The 16599-nt window shown below is 47.2% G+C and overlaps 1 protein-coding gene and 1 long non-coding RNA gene across 8 annotated transcripts in view; one reads left to right on the top strand and one right to left on the bottom strand.

Moving 5' to 3' along the window:
• The window catches only part of LOC135386192 (uncharacterized), a 449529-nt gene that overhangs the window by 226660 nt on the left and 206270 nt on the right, over positions 1–16599 (top strand). The gene's annotated exons all lie outside the window — the stretch shown is intronic.
• LOC135386186 (sodium-dependent phosphate transport protein 2B-like) overlaps positions 3106–16599 on the bottom strand; it is a 35439-nt gene continuing 21945 nt past the window's right edge. For 2 of the 4 annotated variants that reach the window (XM_064615965.1, XM_064615964.1), the window contains exons 2-8: positions 15359–15515; positions 14208–14346; positions 9837–10109; positions 8480–8671; positions 7133–7251; positions 5580–5688; positions 3106–4994 (exon numbers count right to left, since the gene is read on the bottom strand). In XM_064615965.1, the coding sequence (XP_064472035.1) occupies positions 3988–4994; positions 5580–5688; positions 7133–7251; positions 8480–8671; positions 9837–10109; positions 14208–14346; positions 15359–15439 (1920 nt within the window). In that variant the 5' untranslated portion in view covers positions 15440–15515 and the 3' untranslated portion in view covers positions 3106–3987. Of the gene's footprint in view, positions 4995–5579; positions 5689–7132; positions 7252–8479; positions 8672–9836; positions 10110–14207; positions 15294–15358; positions 15516–15654; positions 15798–16599 lie in introns of those variants that run through there. The other 2 variants (XM_064615963.1, XM_064615966.1) reach the window with 2 other exon arrangements.

Here is a 16599-nt window from a genome sequence, read left to right as displayed (position 1 = left end):
TAGGATTCTTCATTATCTCGCGCATTAAGCGATGTTATTTTTACTTTTCTTGGTAGGGCCCGCAATGCTACACGATGGCACCCGGGAAACATGTACAGAAGGAGGGAGAGTATGGCTCCGTGATAATGAAATAAGAGAAGTTAGTCCCCTAAACTTGGGTCTGCTGCTTCCATAGCGCAGGCGTGCTGTCCTCTAGAAATAGATAAGTGTACAATGATACCGTTGTTCATCATTTTTTTACTCACTCTTATACTATTGTTACACTGCTTGCATTCGGGAAGATGCTGTAGCTGAAGTGTGGCACATTAAGATGTATTAAGTGCACCGAGAAATTAAAATCAATAACAGTGATCTGGTATAACAAACCCCGCATATGTTGAATTAATCTGGATGTCTTCGGTTGTAGTATCGATACATCTTTTTTGGTATTTCTTGGAACGAGCCTAATGTACCCGCACCATTAGTTGCTGTTTACTGCGAATGCCTGCCCCCGGCATTAAGTGTCTGACTAAAAACACGCTTTAAATGTCATTATATTAACGGAGTGACCAATGGCGCAACTGACCCCTGACTGACCTTTCCCCCTTTCTTTATCTAATAAACATATCCTCCCCCCCCCCCAAAAAAAAAAAACTCAAATACCGATGGTTTATAGGGGGGCAGGTGAATTGAGAGCTTGAAAGCGTGATAGTGCGAAGCGAAACTAGACCATAGATACAGGGAAGATAAGCACCGTTCTCTTATCGGTAGAGCAAGTTCCAGTTTTATAGAGCGAGCAAATCACTGCGCACTTGTCATGACCTGTCGGACTTGAGATGTTCGCGACTACACTGTATTGAAGCAAATGAAAAAATAAAGGCAAAGCAACATAAATAATAAGATGATTTCTATGCAAAGCAATAAAGTAAAGTAATGGAGTACAAACACCATGTTTAGGCATGGAAAGGAGACGTCCCTTTAGTTTTCCAGATTTTTTTCTGTGCTTTGTTCTTTTTTTTTCGTTGTATCTTGCTCTCAAAGGAACCAAAACTACATCAGTGGCACATTGCACGATATTCAACAGTTACGCAACAAACGTGCCATCTTTCTGTAATATTACCTTCGTGAGTGGCATACAAAAGATGTTTATATTGAGCACCACCACTGTATAAGGCACAGACACAGGAGCGTCTTCGCGTTACTTTTGCGTCCTTACTGTTTGCTTCTTGCTGAGCAAGAATTCCAGCGCTCTGAACAGAGCAGATCCCCCTACGTATTCTTCCTGTTCAGTTGTTAAAAATAGATAATTCTACGCATTACTACTAAACTTTGCTGACTGGTTGCGCTACTACTACTTGGTAGTGGCGAATAAAATTTGACTACCAAAAACTCCGCAAGGCTGGATAACATCTTGGAAATCTTGTTTACCAAGCTGATTATAAAAGTCGTTATAGGAAATACGACAGTAAAAAAAACTCTAAAAGGAAAAAAAAATATTTAAAAGTATCTCAACACTGGTTAGATACATTCGTCCAGGAAAATAAACTGAAACAATCGGCGAAGTCGCAGAAAGAAAACGAAACATCAGTGGTGAGTCTGCAGTGGTGAGTCTGCAGGTATAGGCATGACCCATTAATGGCCAGACTCCCTTTTAACAGAGCCGTATATTAAAAGGGAGTCTGGCCATTAATGGGTCATGCCTATACCTGAAGTTCCACCCACTTTTTCAGCTTTCTGACCAATGGAGTCTTGAAATATGGGGCGCTATCAATCAACCTATCCTCACTATTTGTCCCCCTATCCAACATGGGCAGCGCCATTTTGGGTGGCAAGTGGATTGGATGGGATTGAAATGGATACTTCTCGCAACCCGCAGAACTAGTGGATTTTTGGTGCAAATTTGATGAGCGCCACCTAGGGAGCGTAAGGCACGTCGGGAGTTGTCGTCTGCTTCCGTCGTTGCACCGCTGCCGGCAGAACCACCTGCTGGGACACATTCTGTCGTCGGAATGATTTTTAAACAAATCTACATGAACAGTTGGAATATAAAAGGCAAGAATGTTTATATCCATGAAATCCAGCAATTAAATATGAGATTGTACAGCACAATGCCGTTTTTGTTATGATTTCGTTGTGATCGCCGCGATCGCCGTGTTTACTAGGCCTAACGTCGGCGACAAAACGTATTATTTTCGATTAGATATCGACGGATGAGCGTAAGTTGAAACTGATTTCCGAGAAACATATATGACAATGTGCATTTGCAGTGTAAAATCAGAGTAGTCTGTGAAAAATTTTTGTCACGAAATCCCCGCTTCACTGTGTTTGTTTTCGACGCCATTTTGGGTGGCAGTATGGTGTCATGGCGACCCCCTTGGTAAAAAGCAAACCAATCAGAGGAGCGAGACTGTGATTGACACGTTGAGCCTCTTTTTGTGACTCCTCCCAATGGCCAGACTCCCTTTTAATATACCGCTCTGCAGTAGCTGAGCTGTTGTTCCCATCATGCGGAGAAAGCTGTGATACTTTTTTAAATTCCGTGTTAGCGCCGCGAAGCAACTGTGGCTATCAGCGGCGTACAGACGTGGACAGGTGGAGAGAGGACAGCAGGTAGGAGTGGGCAGCAGAGGGCTTAGTATGCGTCCTGGGACGACTTCAGGGGGAACTGCGCCGACATTCGTCTAGAAAGGCCTCCGGGAAAACCCAGGGAAAACCTCAGACAGCACAGTCGGCGACAGGATTCGAACCCGTGTCACCTCCCAGTCTCTGCGTGAAAAGCGGCCACCCTAACCACTATGCCACGCGAGCTGGTCGCTCTGATACGTAACTGTCGTCTGTACTGTAGTGTCGATGTCAGATACATATCTGAACGTTTACATGGTATAAATAGTAAGCACGAGAAAGTCATCAACTTGTGGGTTACATGAACACATCCCACCTCTGCAAGCAGCAACTGATGCAGGAAACCTTGCATGACATACATGGATTGTGTAATCTCTGTTAACAAACTACGATGTGATGTATGCTAGCAAGTATATGGTGCGTACATGCCGCCGTGACACGGTGACAGCAGACGCTCTAAGGAAGTATGTTAATAAAAGCCAGGCGCTTTCATGAAGCAACGCATGGCGATATGCACCGCCAGAGTGACGATCACGTCTGATCACGTTTATTGTAATTCACTTTGGCGCTTGCTTTTCATGATTTACACGGTGGTGGCGGTGGTGATGATGATGATGGTGGTGGTGATGACGGTGATGGTGAAAGGGCTCGCCGTTGTCGGCCTCAGGGCTGGCCAACGTCACGACTGACACCCTTGGGACCGTCCTGGGACGACTTCTAATGGAACTGCGCCGATATGTGTGTGAAAGCGTCTGAGGAAAACCGCATCAGTCAACACCCAATGAAATCAAGTATGCGAACGTGGCACAGGTACCACCAGTGCCGGATTTAGGGGAGGGCAGACGGGGCACTTGCCCCGGGGCCCCCACCAGTAAAGGTATTGTCCAAAAGAAATCTATTTTGCATGCCTGAAACGCATCCCTGAAACAGAAACTTGGTAAAAATCTGTCCTCGTCCACGCATATCGACCCCCAATACCACACATTGGATAGACGTAGAATACACGAGGGAGCCCCCACAGCACAGTGCCCCGTGGCCCCCACCACTGAAAATCCGGCACTGGGTACCACGACAATTATTTCGCATAGTTTCGCGGTTTTCGCATATGTTTACCTGAGCAGTCCGTAGGAACGCCTCCAATCACCGCACCCCAATCGACGTGCGCGCCACCTAGCGTAAGAGGTGGGCCCTAGAACAAACTTTCGACGGAGTTGCACGACCATAGAAGGACCATGGTTCAGCGTTGTGCCACTAGTTCAGCGGAGTATAGAAGGACCATGACAACACCAAACGCTTTCACACACTCGCTAAGTGCCACCAACGTTCTCGATAAAAAGATCAGTCTATTTACATCTGACTATTTACAATCACAACCCTTCCCGAGGGTTATAACTGCGTTGTGGAGGTGACACTCTTCTGTTTGTCTATAGTCACGTCAAATGCAGAATTGTCAATCCCTTGGAGATCAGACTGCCAGTCGCCTGTAGAATACGACGACCTTCTGGACTCGACGAAGTTCATTTGAGAAGGCTCTTCCCGGATGGGCAAGATGGTCCCATTATGGGCATTTTGCGGAGGGCATATCTTCTGACAGCAGGCGATTTTTCCCACGCAGGAGTGGACGATTCTATCGAGGGGTTCCAACGATCTCATCCACTCTGGTAGCCACATCCAAGTCCTCATACACTCTGGAAGGAACCGAGGTGCCTTCCTCTGAAGCACGTTGATGACGATCACAGCCACTAAGAGCAGGAACACCGGTATGAGCACCGCCATGAAGACAACCATGCCAGCCATAGACAACCCGAACACGGCTGCTGGGAACAGGATGAACATGCAGATAAGGTACATGAGGGAAAACCACCTGTACTCGGCAATCGTGTTGCCGAGCATCTTGGCGAGGTGGATGGGCAAACGCGTATAGGGGATGGGGTAGAACACCAGGATGCCAATCAAGTTGAAGAACAGGTGGCAGAAGGCGATCTGCAGTGTATGCCGGATCTGCCCTGCGTCTGCTGCGAGGGCTGCCAGGATACCTGTAGTTGTGGTCCCGACGTTGGCCCCCAGTGTGAGCGGGTAGATGCGCTCGAGGCTTATGACACCTATGCCCGCCAGAGGGGTGAGCGCGGAGGTGAAGAGGGAGGAGCTCTGTACCAGGATGGTCATAAAACAACCGATGCCGATGCCGATGTAGCCCACCAGGATGGAGTACGGGAAGCGGTACTCGGCGTTCACGGTGGTCTTAATTATGACAGAGATGCGACCGCCTAACATGGAGTGCAGCAGCTTCACCATAAGGATTAGACATGTGCAGAGTGTAAGGAGGCTGATGCCTAGCAGAAGGATGCCGATGAAGCTGTCTTGCCACTGCAAGCCCTGTAGTGCGAACTCGCCTGGATAGGAAAACGAGCACTTATTATCATATCAAGGTTGGGAGTGTGTAAACGTGGAAATATAATTAAAAATGGTCAGGTTATGCAAAAGTAGAACTGTATTCAATGCGTGGCATAACAAGAATGATTTGAGGTCTGTCAGTGGATAATTTTTCTCAACACATCAGTACATATCTACAGTAAATGCTCCACAGGTAAAACATGACTTAAGGGGCCAGGGGGCCAGAGTGTTGGTGGGGTGTTACCTCAAAAAGCACTGCCGACAAAAGCAAGCTCAAAATGACTACGGCCCGTTTCAGCAACGCCGATTAACATTTAACCGAAATCAACGGTAGCTTAACTTACATTTAACTCCTAGATCTACTTCACTAAAGGGAGCTATGACACTGAAACATTCATCATGTCACCAACTAACATTTGTAAAATGTAGTGTTAACTTCAACTTTTGGCAACCCTTAATCTCGGTTCAACGATAACCAACGTTGGTGAAACTGGGCCTAAGTAATTTATAGACTTGTTTCAACCATGCTAAGCGAATATAGTTTTGTGGTGTGCGTGCAGAAGTGTACGGGGCTGGTTACTCACAGGGCTCAATGCATCCATCAGCAGTCTTTTTGCAACACCGTTTGATGAGAGAGCGGTTGTAGTAGCTTTCGTCACCAATAGCAATCTGCTGAATCACCTTCTTGTCCAGCTGGAGGAAGAGAGAAAAGTATAACGTAAAGGCTGGGGGGAAAACGCGCTGAGATGAGACGAAGGGGGATACGCACACACGGAGCACTGCCTTGACATAACCCCTGCCCATACCCCTATTTTGACATGTATCAACTTCCCCAAACCACCGCATTTGCTCAGTATAATGTAAAAATTAGGAAGACCCATTGGTGAATCCTTTGGAAATGCGTTAGCATAAGCCTTTGATTCCTTCTTTTGCTTCGTTCTTTCGGTTCACTGGAGCGTTTTTTGCATTTCTGGTGTCCACATGCAGTCTACGACTTCTTTTGGGGGAGGGTCCTTATGGAGAGACACCAGAAGGGCTTTCTGGTCGGTGGAGTGGCACGCTATATGTACAGCACCTCGTCCACCAGAGGCGTCGTTTGGTTGGCGTGATCCACACACGTTCCTCGGTCAGTGGAGATGGAACCTTTGGGAACGGCAGAACAGACATAGCGCAGAGAATGCATATCTAAGGCGAACTGGAAGTCTTTCACATCGTCTTAGTTGAAGTCTCCCACTATGACGACCCATTCCTGAGTAAGCATAACTCAGTCCATCATGCCGTTTACAGCTGTTGCCCCTTGCCTGTGTGTAATCCCTGGCTGCAGGTACACAGCAACGACGTTGAGATCTGTGGGAAGGCGTACGGCACAGGACTCGCCGTATTCCCGTGAATGTTGCTGCGAATCTCTCGACGTGTAACGCTGATGCTTAGACCTGTCGCTTAGCCCTCTTGGCTGCAGCCTCCACTTCTCGAAGTGTCGGGTTTGCATCCCATCGAGCTCGTTTTACCCCGGCTTCCGTCGCGCGAGGTTCGGCGTCTGCTTGAGACTTCTTGCGGCGCATTTCAGCTTGACGTGCAAGCCGTTGCTTTCGTTCTTACTCGATCGCGTTTGCTCGCTTTCGGCGTTGAGCCGAGGCGTCCGAAGACAGGCGTTGCTTACGTTGCTGTTCAGTCTCGAGAGCCCGACGCCGTCTATCGCATTCTGTTTTCCTTTGTCGCCTATGGTCCGGCATTCATGCTTCGTTCGCACTCCATTGTATACTTCTTCTTCATGACGCTTCCAATGCTAGAGCATTAAACTTTGAGCGCGGTTTCCCGATGTGTTCGTTGTTTTCGTTCAAGCTAATTTTTCCTTCCGTCTCGTTTCTTTCTCGTATCCGCAGATGGACACCGACGTTTTTCCTCTGACAAGAGTCTTCTAATGCTAACGCATTAAAATGTAAGTCATGCCGTCCCATGATGGCATCTCTTCGAAGCAGCTACTGGGTAACTAAGCACCTAAGCAAGAGCAACAATAACAACAACAACAACTTTATTTGGACGATGATTAGGGCATTTAATCGCCAGTGGGCATACCCTACTCCATTGCTCGCTGGAATTTGGGTTCATGTACCCACTCGAAAACCGTCATTCTTACCTTAATTATGAGGCCAGTGAAGGGCTTGGTTATCACTTGCAAGAAGTCTCTGTTGGCATGTTTGTTGGTGGTCCACTCAGTGGAATCCACAATTGCGCTTGTCAAGTGGTACAGAAGCCCTGCGGATGGAAGTGCAAGACGTGTTAGCAATTGTTATCTAGAGTGCTGCTAGCTTTAAATTTTGTTTTTATTTTCTTCTTCGTTCAGTTTTATATTTGAAGGAGGTGATAATGGTCTTGGTACAGAGTTCCAGTTTTGAGGATACACCATCATCCAGCACTACACCATCTATGCCAGCACGTGCCCTTAGGGCCTTTGTACAACATTTACAGAGACGTTATCAAAAACAGGTCTGGCCAATCGGTAGCTGCATCAAGTTCGTACAATAAAGTCGGGAAGGGTATGCAACGAATCGCGAAACGCAGAGACGAAACCGTGCTGGGCGATGGGGCTATACACAGAAGGCGTACAAAGCGAAGATTAAATTTAGTTTTTGTTTACATGGGACATATGATGCTGTGAAATATGTTTCTCGATATGGTTGCAAAGCACATTGTATTGATTTAGATATTGTCCTTTAACGGACTAGATGACGATCCATTTCAACATATGAAGTCATTCCCATTCAAACGTTAACGACGCTAAAAGGAGTGCCAACGGTTTCTGCTCGGGTCTCCGTATATTAATACCCCTGTCACATGGCAAACCGAATGGCATTCCCAGCGAATGACAGTCGCACCAAATGGCATTCGTTTGTCTTGCATTCAGCTGCACGAAGAAACAGAATGTCATTCGCAAATGATGTCAGTGTCGATAATTAAGACACCAGGGCCGAACATATGAAGTAGTATACGGGTACATTAGTCATATTTTTATTTCTTTTGCTCGAAACTAGCGAAACATCGTATTATTTCACAAAATCGTTGCTTCCTCAAAGATACTTAAATTGCAAAGTACCACAAGTAAAGACAAATAAGAAGCCCGTCTCTTAACGCACTTGGCAACGTGGCGACTGGGAACGAGGTTATTTCTCCGAAAATCAATATTCAGCCTTCCTTCCTTCGTGTCAAAAGTTATCAAATTCGTAATAAAATATTGGAGTACAACTCTTCTTCGAATGGTTTACGTTGTTTTTTTTGCGAGGGTACGCAGTCGGTGCGAGAGCGAAAGGCCAATGAATTCCCCGAACTCATTCGTTGGGCGATATCATTCGCATGTATTGCCATTTCATTTCGCCGTGTGACACGATATGAATGTCATTCAGTGCGAATGTCATTCACCGGGAATGACATTCGATTTGCCGTGTGAGAGGGGTATAAGAGCGTAAAAATGATGCGTTCTACTTACCGAAGGCAGCCTCCAGTGGCAACAGTATGATGACCGTGAGCCAGTTGAACATGTCGTGGACGGTGGCCGCTGCGAACGCTCGGCGAAATTCGTTGCGTTCGCTGCTCTGCATGAGTGACACGATGGTGTTGGTCACCGAAGTCCCGATGTTCGCGCCCATGATGATTGGGATTGCGTCTCGGACTTCCACCACTGTAGTGGGAAGAGAACATTATGTATTTATGTACTCGTACTCTCGGTCGTGTGGTTCGCATTTGTCGTAATAGAGGTCATAAAAGTGCATGGATGAGGGATACAATAGAGAGTTTTAACAGACCGTTGATAACGTGGCTAGCGTCGAACGGTATCAACCGGAACCAATCAGTGGACAAGATTCTGAGTCACGCACCACTGCGATTGGTTCCAATAGGCATGATAACCTTATCAACGGTATACTAAAACTCACTAATACGGTGTGCGACCATTTCACTTATACTTGGTATGGCTTGGCACCAGACTTGTACGCAACGCGTTACAAGTAATTGCGTTACTTGTAATCAATTACTTTTTGAGTAATTTTTCGAGTAATCAATTACATTTTTGAACAAGTAATTTTTCAAGTAGTTGGATTACAATTTTGAGTAATCAATTACCGACTAATCAATTACTTTTGAAGTAGAGCCTGGCTCAAAATAACAATGCTCTGACAAATTTCTTATGCCTTTGTTGGTCTATTCTACTGCAGTAAGCCGAAAATATTATTGCTACTTCTCGCTCGCAAGTCTTTCGCGCTATTTTAGCTGTCCCAATCAATTGGGAGTTGGGGCTTTTCTCTTTTTTTTTCGAAGCACACAGAGGCGGAAGTTTCTGCATGAATTCAAAGTAACGGAGTAACGGCCCGAGTAGCGCGTTACTTTTATACTCGTTAATCAATTACATTTTGAGTCGAGTAACTTGCAACGGTAATCAATTACTTTAGCTAGAAGAGTAACGATAATGAATTACTTTTTTTGGTGTAACAGGCACAAGTCTGCTTGGCACATACAATGCTTCGTGCGTCATCAAAAGTGAAGAAACACACTTGAATATATTTATCACCATATACACAAGAAACTGGCTTGTACCGTTACAGCATCAGCCTGTGTGCATTACAGCAAAGCAGCTGGAACGAGTACGACGGACGTCTAGCATTGATGCCTATATATCATCTGATGACTAGTTTGTGCAGTATTGCTACAGATGAGGAAACCCAGGTCCCTGATCAACTCACTCGAATTAATGCTTTAGTGACAAAGCTATCAGCTCTCAGTAAGTGGACGCAGTTTCAACTACTCTAAAGCAGAGTGACTAGAAAACGTATGTTATACGAGATACTTACGTCCAGCTCCGACCATCGTGATGATGATTGAGGACGATGTGGAAGAACTCTGAACGAGTACGGTTGATAAGAGTCCGATCATGAGTCCAACGACAGGGTTTTTGAGGACCTCGTTCTGGGACATCACCTTGCCGGCAGTCTTGCCTCCAACAAGGCGAAAGGCACTGCTCAGGAAGTCCAAGGAACAGATGAATAAATAAAGAAGTGCGAGAAGCGCCAGCGCCTTCGCCAAGCCCAGGAACACCCGCTGAAATTTCTGGGCACAACCCAGGTCTGAAAAAGATGATCAAGTCGAAGGTTATTGCAGTGATTCAACGTCCCATAGAATAGCGACCTTTTGTCGCGTGTGATTGGTCATGTTGGTCGCCGTGGTCGCGACTATCAATTTCCGAGTCGTAAGAATCCAACTGCCACGGCGTTCGTTTAAGACTTTCAATCGTGTGAGGTCACACTATTTTTAAATATTTTGAGCTGCGTACAATAGAATACGGTAATACAGGGCTCGGGGCCACAAAGCGAAAAGTCGCACCATTCACTTCGGAACGTCCTGAGAGAGTTTTAAAAATGTGCCACATAAACTGTCCACATAAGCTAAAATAGACGGATACGGTGAGATTGTGCCATAAAAAGAAGAAAAGAAAAACAAAAGAGAAAGAAATAAAGAAGAAACAAACAAACAAAAAGAATGAACTGAATAGAAATCAATTTCCGTTGTCGCATCCATCATCAGGGTTTGCAATGACCTCGAATGTGAAACAAATCATTTTCTCTCTCTCTCTCTCTCTTCTTTTTTTGTCTGTTGCTCCGTACTAGTGCGTTTTGCGTACCCGAGCCATTCCAGCTAGTATTTCTAGACGTTGACAAATATACAATGAGCACACAGCGCAAAACATGACAAGCACATGAACGTCGGTAACACATGCAAGGAACATGTAAGAGAAAATAAAGCACCTCATAATGGTTAAAGCCGCTCGCACGGGTACGTGATCATCACGTGTATTGCACGTTTCGAAAACTGCGAAACATAACCGCTCATCACAGTCAGCGACGGAGCGAAAAAAATGGTATACGCGATGCAATAAGGACGTTCGAATCGGGCGTCACGAGTATGTGCGAGGTTATATTTTGATGTGGTGAGCAAGAAGCGGAAAAAACCGCGTCGGCTGATAAAGCTGATAGTGGCCACCAGCATGCTTTGCGCGTCGTCGTCACGTAATCAATGACGTAAGGGCACAGGTCGTCTATTGGCCTGTTACTAAAGTTTCGTCCGGCGACCGCAGCGCCAACTGTCCTCCTCTAGCGTAGAGCGCCCTTACTAGACGGCCGTGTCCGGCGTGTCCCGTGCCCTTCCACCGTACCGAGAACGTCATCTCTTTTGTGGGAATCCTTGTGCCACGATTTTTCAGAGCCGCAGTGTAAGCGATACATGCCTGTGTACGGAAAAACCTCCGCCTACAGGACCGCAAATGGCGGTGCAGAATACGGTTCGGAGCGCCTCCACACGTCGTGAAACAGGCCCATAGAAAATGCACATGGTGCGCAACGCCATCGGTTTCTTGCAACTCGTTGAGGCATAGCAGACGCAATACGTTTTTGCAAGCTTATGGTAACCGAAAGTGCACCGAGACACAGGGGGGGGGGGGGGGAGTATACTGCAGCAAGGAGGAACGCTGGGTAATTATAGCGCTATGAAAATTATGCGCGTAAGCTTCTCCGGCATGCAGTTAGGCACGTTAGGGCACATTAGGGCTAGGCTCAAGGCTGGGTTAGAGTCCGACGTAGTCTTCGCCCGCGTTCCGCGCCGGCAGCTAGCGTTCGCTACGCCACACTTCCTCATTCTACCGGGTTCATAGTCTGACGCGATTCGGGGCAGCGCAACGAATTCGCTTCCGGAGATTTTCACATTTCGTAATGAGAAAGTAGTCATATCTGGCAACTGTACCCATTAGTGGGAATCCGACTAAAGACAATCCGTGTTCCCATCGTACGTTTGTGCTGCTGTGATACGGCTGGTATCCCCCAAAAATTAACATTGAATTAAAGGAAGTCGCACGTCTTCCCAGATGTGTTCTCCGTTTTTTGCTTGCCTCTATAATTCATCCGTCGTGTATTTTATAGGCACGGATGTTCCTTAATCAATCAAAAGGTCAATGGGCGACGCCATGTTTGGAAATCCGAGTCCACCAGCGCCCACGCAGTGCACACCTCTGCTCCCCCGACGGCGGCTGACGTAACGCGTTGCCGCCACGCCGCGCTTCGCCAAGTGTCGTCGAACTATAGCCTCACCATTGGCTCGCGATGCGCGGCCGTGCTCTGCGCGTCGTTACGCCTCGCTCCGCCGGACTCTAAACCAGCCTCCAGAGTCCGACGGAGCGGGGCGTAACGACGCGTAGCGCAGCGCCGCTGAATCGCGTCAGACTATGATCTCGGCAGGATAAAGAAGCGTGGCGTAGCCAACGCTGGCTGTCGGCGCGGAACGCGCGCGGCGATAGGCGATGCGACTACGTCGGACTCTAAACCAGACTTTAGGCGGACAACACGCCTTCCCTCCTCAACGGCATGAACTGAGCTGGATGGATGGATAAATGGATATTTCAGTAAATTAAAGAAAACTGAACTGTCATTCATATTTTGGTATATTGATTGTAATGCCGAAAGTCAAATCAAGAATACCGTGTTGGCTGAGGACATCCAAACCGAGCAGGGATGCCACAATGGGATTTGATGAAGCTGGACGTAACAAATTTGAATCTAGGGTGTCCTCAAAGGCTACGCGTCACTCAAAGGCCACTTGATAATCCTTAGTAGTTACAAATTAATTTAGTGGCATCGTGTTAGTATTCTTCCGGGCATCTTTGCTGTATCCGCTTGCAGCGGGTAAACCTGGATTGCAAAGCACAAGGAAATTAAAAAAAAAAAAGAAAGGGGGCAGTGTAGTAACAGCTTTGCGTTATGTTATCTGAGCTACGTACTCGACACATCTCCTCTCCTGACCATAGGTATGGTCAGAAAGACGTGACATAGTATTGCTCCAGTACTTTCCCACAGTAAGTTACTCTAATCGTCACCACGAGGCAGTACCGCCACTTCTCTGCACTTTTGTGCATCCCTTTGACAGATTAACCCGAAGGCTACAGGAGAATTCAACGTCACGTTCAGCAACCCAGAGCATAGTGTAGCGCGTTGTAGCCGCGAAACGAATCTCAATGCTTTCTAAAGAATGACCTGACAAATGAAGTGCTTTCGGTTCAATCTCCAACCCCGTATGGATCTACTCTCCTTTCTGCATTTACGCATCTTTCGCAAGCTATCAACAAACAGCACCATATTGATTCTGAGAAACGGAAGAAACAGACTTCATTGTGGTGTTTACCGCAAATTTACGGGCGCTGGCGGAAACTCCCTGCGTCTGCAAAGCAAAGAAAGAGCCGGGCTGTGGGAGCGCCGGATCATAGGTCCGCGGATTCACTCACGATGACCATCACCGGCATCATTCACCTTAACATCACCCAGAATGATGTGATGTTGAGTGATGGGCAATGGTGTGATGTGATGTTGAGTGATGGGCAATGGTGGGACCTGTCCGAAAAATGCGTTCGGTTTGCGGTAAAAGGAAGGTAGTTCGGATATCCGGATATCTGACTTGTAGTTTGGTTCCGTTGAGATACATTCATGGCTGCACAGCGATGTTCCTTGTAAATACATTACAGAATGAGATACCTTCAAAAATACATAAAGATGTGATTCCTCTACAATATATTATCGGTTTTTGACTACGTACTTCGCGTGACTAAATCGTCATGTCCGGGAAACAATACAACGAAGTTACAGTAATTCGCCACGTCTATGGCGCATCGCTCAAGCAATAACACAACGTTTCGGCCATCAGTGAGCGCTATCACATGGCCAAAAGCGTGGAAGAGAGGAAGAAACAAATGAGAGGAGACGTGTACAATCTGGACACAAATTGGGCAAGAGAAAGCTCGCGAAAAGAAACATGCTCTGCTGGAAATCAAAGCAAGGAAAACGACAAGAGAATTATTAGCTCATTCCCTACGCCTGCATTATTCGAAACTGTGAGCGACCACATTGGAATGCGGCTCGTGTTCAGTTTCGATTCAGTGTGTCATACGGAATCGTAAAAGCAAAAGAACGAACAGACACATTTGTAAATACAATGTTCTCCCTCAAGATTCTGTACAAGTAGTACTCGGCTCCCGATCAATGAATTGTAGCGATCAGCACGGAGACACAAAATCATTGACAAAATTATTGATTTCGATCGTGCACAGGTCTTGTGTACAGCTGTCGATCAACACAGGACGATATGATAAAACAATGGGCACCCCCTGAGGCGGGTCCGGTGTTTACCTGACCACTTGACCCCCTGGTCTTGTAGCTCGGGCAGGGCCCAGGGGTCTTGCGGCTTCAAGCAGGGCGATGCACCCACAGCGGCACCGTTAATGTCCGCCTTTTTCTCAGACCCCAGATCGCCCATTTTGATCTTGACCTGCGCCGGAGTATAAGCTCCGTGAATGGCCTATATATTACCTGCACCCTTGGCCTCCGGTTCACGTCCACCTTCCTCCTGTACGTCGTTGCTCGTGTCGAGACGTCACACTGAACGTCATCTTTGTGGTCGGGAACCACGTAGTCGAAGTGTGTGACTACTTTCAACGGATGTCACCACCGGTAGCTGGTGTCAGAGACGACGGGTGCGAAATTCGGAGCACTGACCAGGGTTTGTAGAGAGGGATACGGGAATGCCAAAAAGCAGCGTGGGCATGTTCTTGCTGGGGCAGTGCGCATATTGAGGGCCCGATATGTTTTATTTTTATTTAATTTTTTTTCTGTTGAGGGAGGACCCGGCGTATCGCGGTAATGTGAACGCACTGTTTTGCGATGACGTGGAAGCGGGCAGCAATTTTGATTAGCTGGGGAGTTGGTGGAGCTGTATTGCTCCCACGAGTAGCACACCACCACGAGGAACAGAAAACGGTGAACCTGGTTTTGTCTGCTCCGTCTTATGTCACATGAGTCATGGGCAGGGGACTAAACCGTCATCATTAATTCAGTTTCAAATATATGGCTCTCCCATATAATGACACAAGATGGAAAACATATCAACGTTCACATCTGTACTAATCCCCCCCTTTTTTAATAGTAACATTTTCTTTTTCCTGCTGCACCGATATCCAAAAAGGGCAAAAAAGCTCAATCCGCCATGAGGTGGACATTCCATCCATAACACTGTGCACACTTTCTCACTCCGCCGCCGCGCAATGTCTATCCGTATCAGCATCCCTGTGCCTCAATTTTCAGTACCCTCCACACACGCACACACACATAAAAAAAGGAAAAGGAGAGCAATAAACTAGCGTCTCATCCTGACCAGCACCTGGTTCGCACTCGTCGCCTCTCATCCGTGGTGACCTTTCGAACGGTCAGCACCGACAACTAAAAAAAAAAGAAAAGAAAAAAGAAAAAAGGCGTTCCGTACAGACCAAATAAACCACGCTTACCTCGACATCCAGCGTGTCGGGTCGTGCCACTATGGCGGCACTCTTGAGATCCGTGCACGTGGTGCAGTTCTTAGCCGGCATTTTGTCGCTCAAGCTCGGCGGGGACGCGGCTCTGAACCTATATAGATCCGATGACGTCACGGGCTTCACGTGGGACCTAGTAGAGGTGGATAACCCCAGAAGAAATTTTTTCGTTGTCCCCTTCGCGGCGTTGCAAGAAAGGGAGCGGCAAGAGCAACACCTTCTAGATAACGGAAGATAACGTTATCTAGAAGGTGTCGGCTAGACACACCGACATTGGTTCCTCTTCCATTGGCTCTCTGCAGCTGTGCACGTGACGCGATCGTGAAGGCAGCGAGCATAGTTCCACATTTGGGATCGAGAAGCTCACGATACAATCATCTGATAAGGCATGAGGTCAGCCACGCGCTACGAACTCACGTGAAGGCCGACATGGCGTATCGCTGAGCTCGATCATGCTGCATAAGTATTAGCGCACTCACCAGGTAACCAGCTGTGACCAAAGATCGGCAAAATACCCATGGTGTGATCGCAAGTGTGACGTTATCCAGTGAGCGCGCTAATATGCGGCATGGTCGGGCTCAGCGACACGTCCTGTCAACCTTCACGTGAGTTGGGAGCCTGCGGCTGAGCTCACGCCTTATCAGATGATTGTGATCGTGAATTCCGTGGCCCAAAATGCCGAACTATACCAGCGAGGTTGCCACGTGGATGCGAATGCTATTTCAAATAAAATAAGCAGCGTGGGAAGCAAGACGGCGCTCGAGACCAGGGATCGGTATTTTTTTCGGTGCGGTTCGGGTTCAGGATAGTGAATTTTGATCGGATTGCCATATGGGTCAAAAGCAAGCACATCCGTACGATTCACAAGTAACAAAACTGTGCTTTTGTTGTTGTTGTTGTCGCTGTTGCCGGCACAGGAGTGGTTTCTCAATGGTTTCCCCGCACACCTTTCAGGACAACGCATCGCCTCCTGCATAATGTGACCAGACGCCCTGATTTAGTATGGACAATCCCGCTTTTCCGGCAGTGGTCCCGCTGTCCCACCAGCCTATACTTGGGGACGGTGTTTTGTTTCGTTTTCGGCTGAAATAATCCTCGAATGCAAAAAAAAAAGACAAAGAAACGTCGCAAAACAAGGGTTTTCTACTCCCACGTTGCCCTTATCCGGCTCACATCTTTCCACGATCAAGCCACTGGCTGATAAGCTATCCATATGT

This window comes from Ornithodoros turicata, chromosome 2 (genome assembly GCF_037126465.1).
Source record: "Ornithodoros turicata isolate Travis chromosome 2, ASM3712646v1, whole genome shotgun sequence".
Lineage (NCBI taxonomy): Eukaryota > Metazoa > Arthropoda > Arachnida > Ixodida > Argasidae > Ornithodoros > Ornithodoros turicata.
This window is presented reverse-complemented; position numbering and strand designations above follow the sequence as displayed.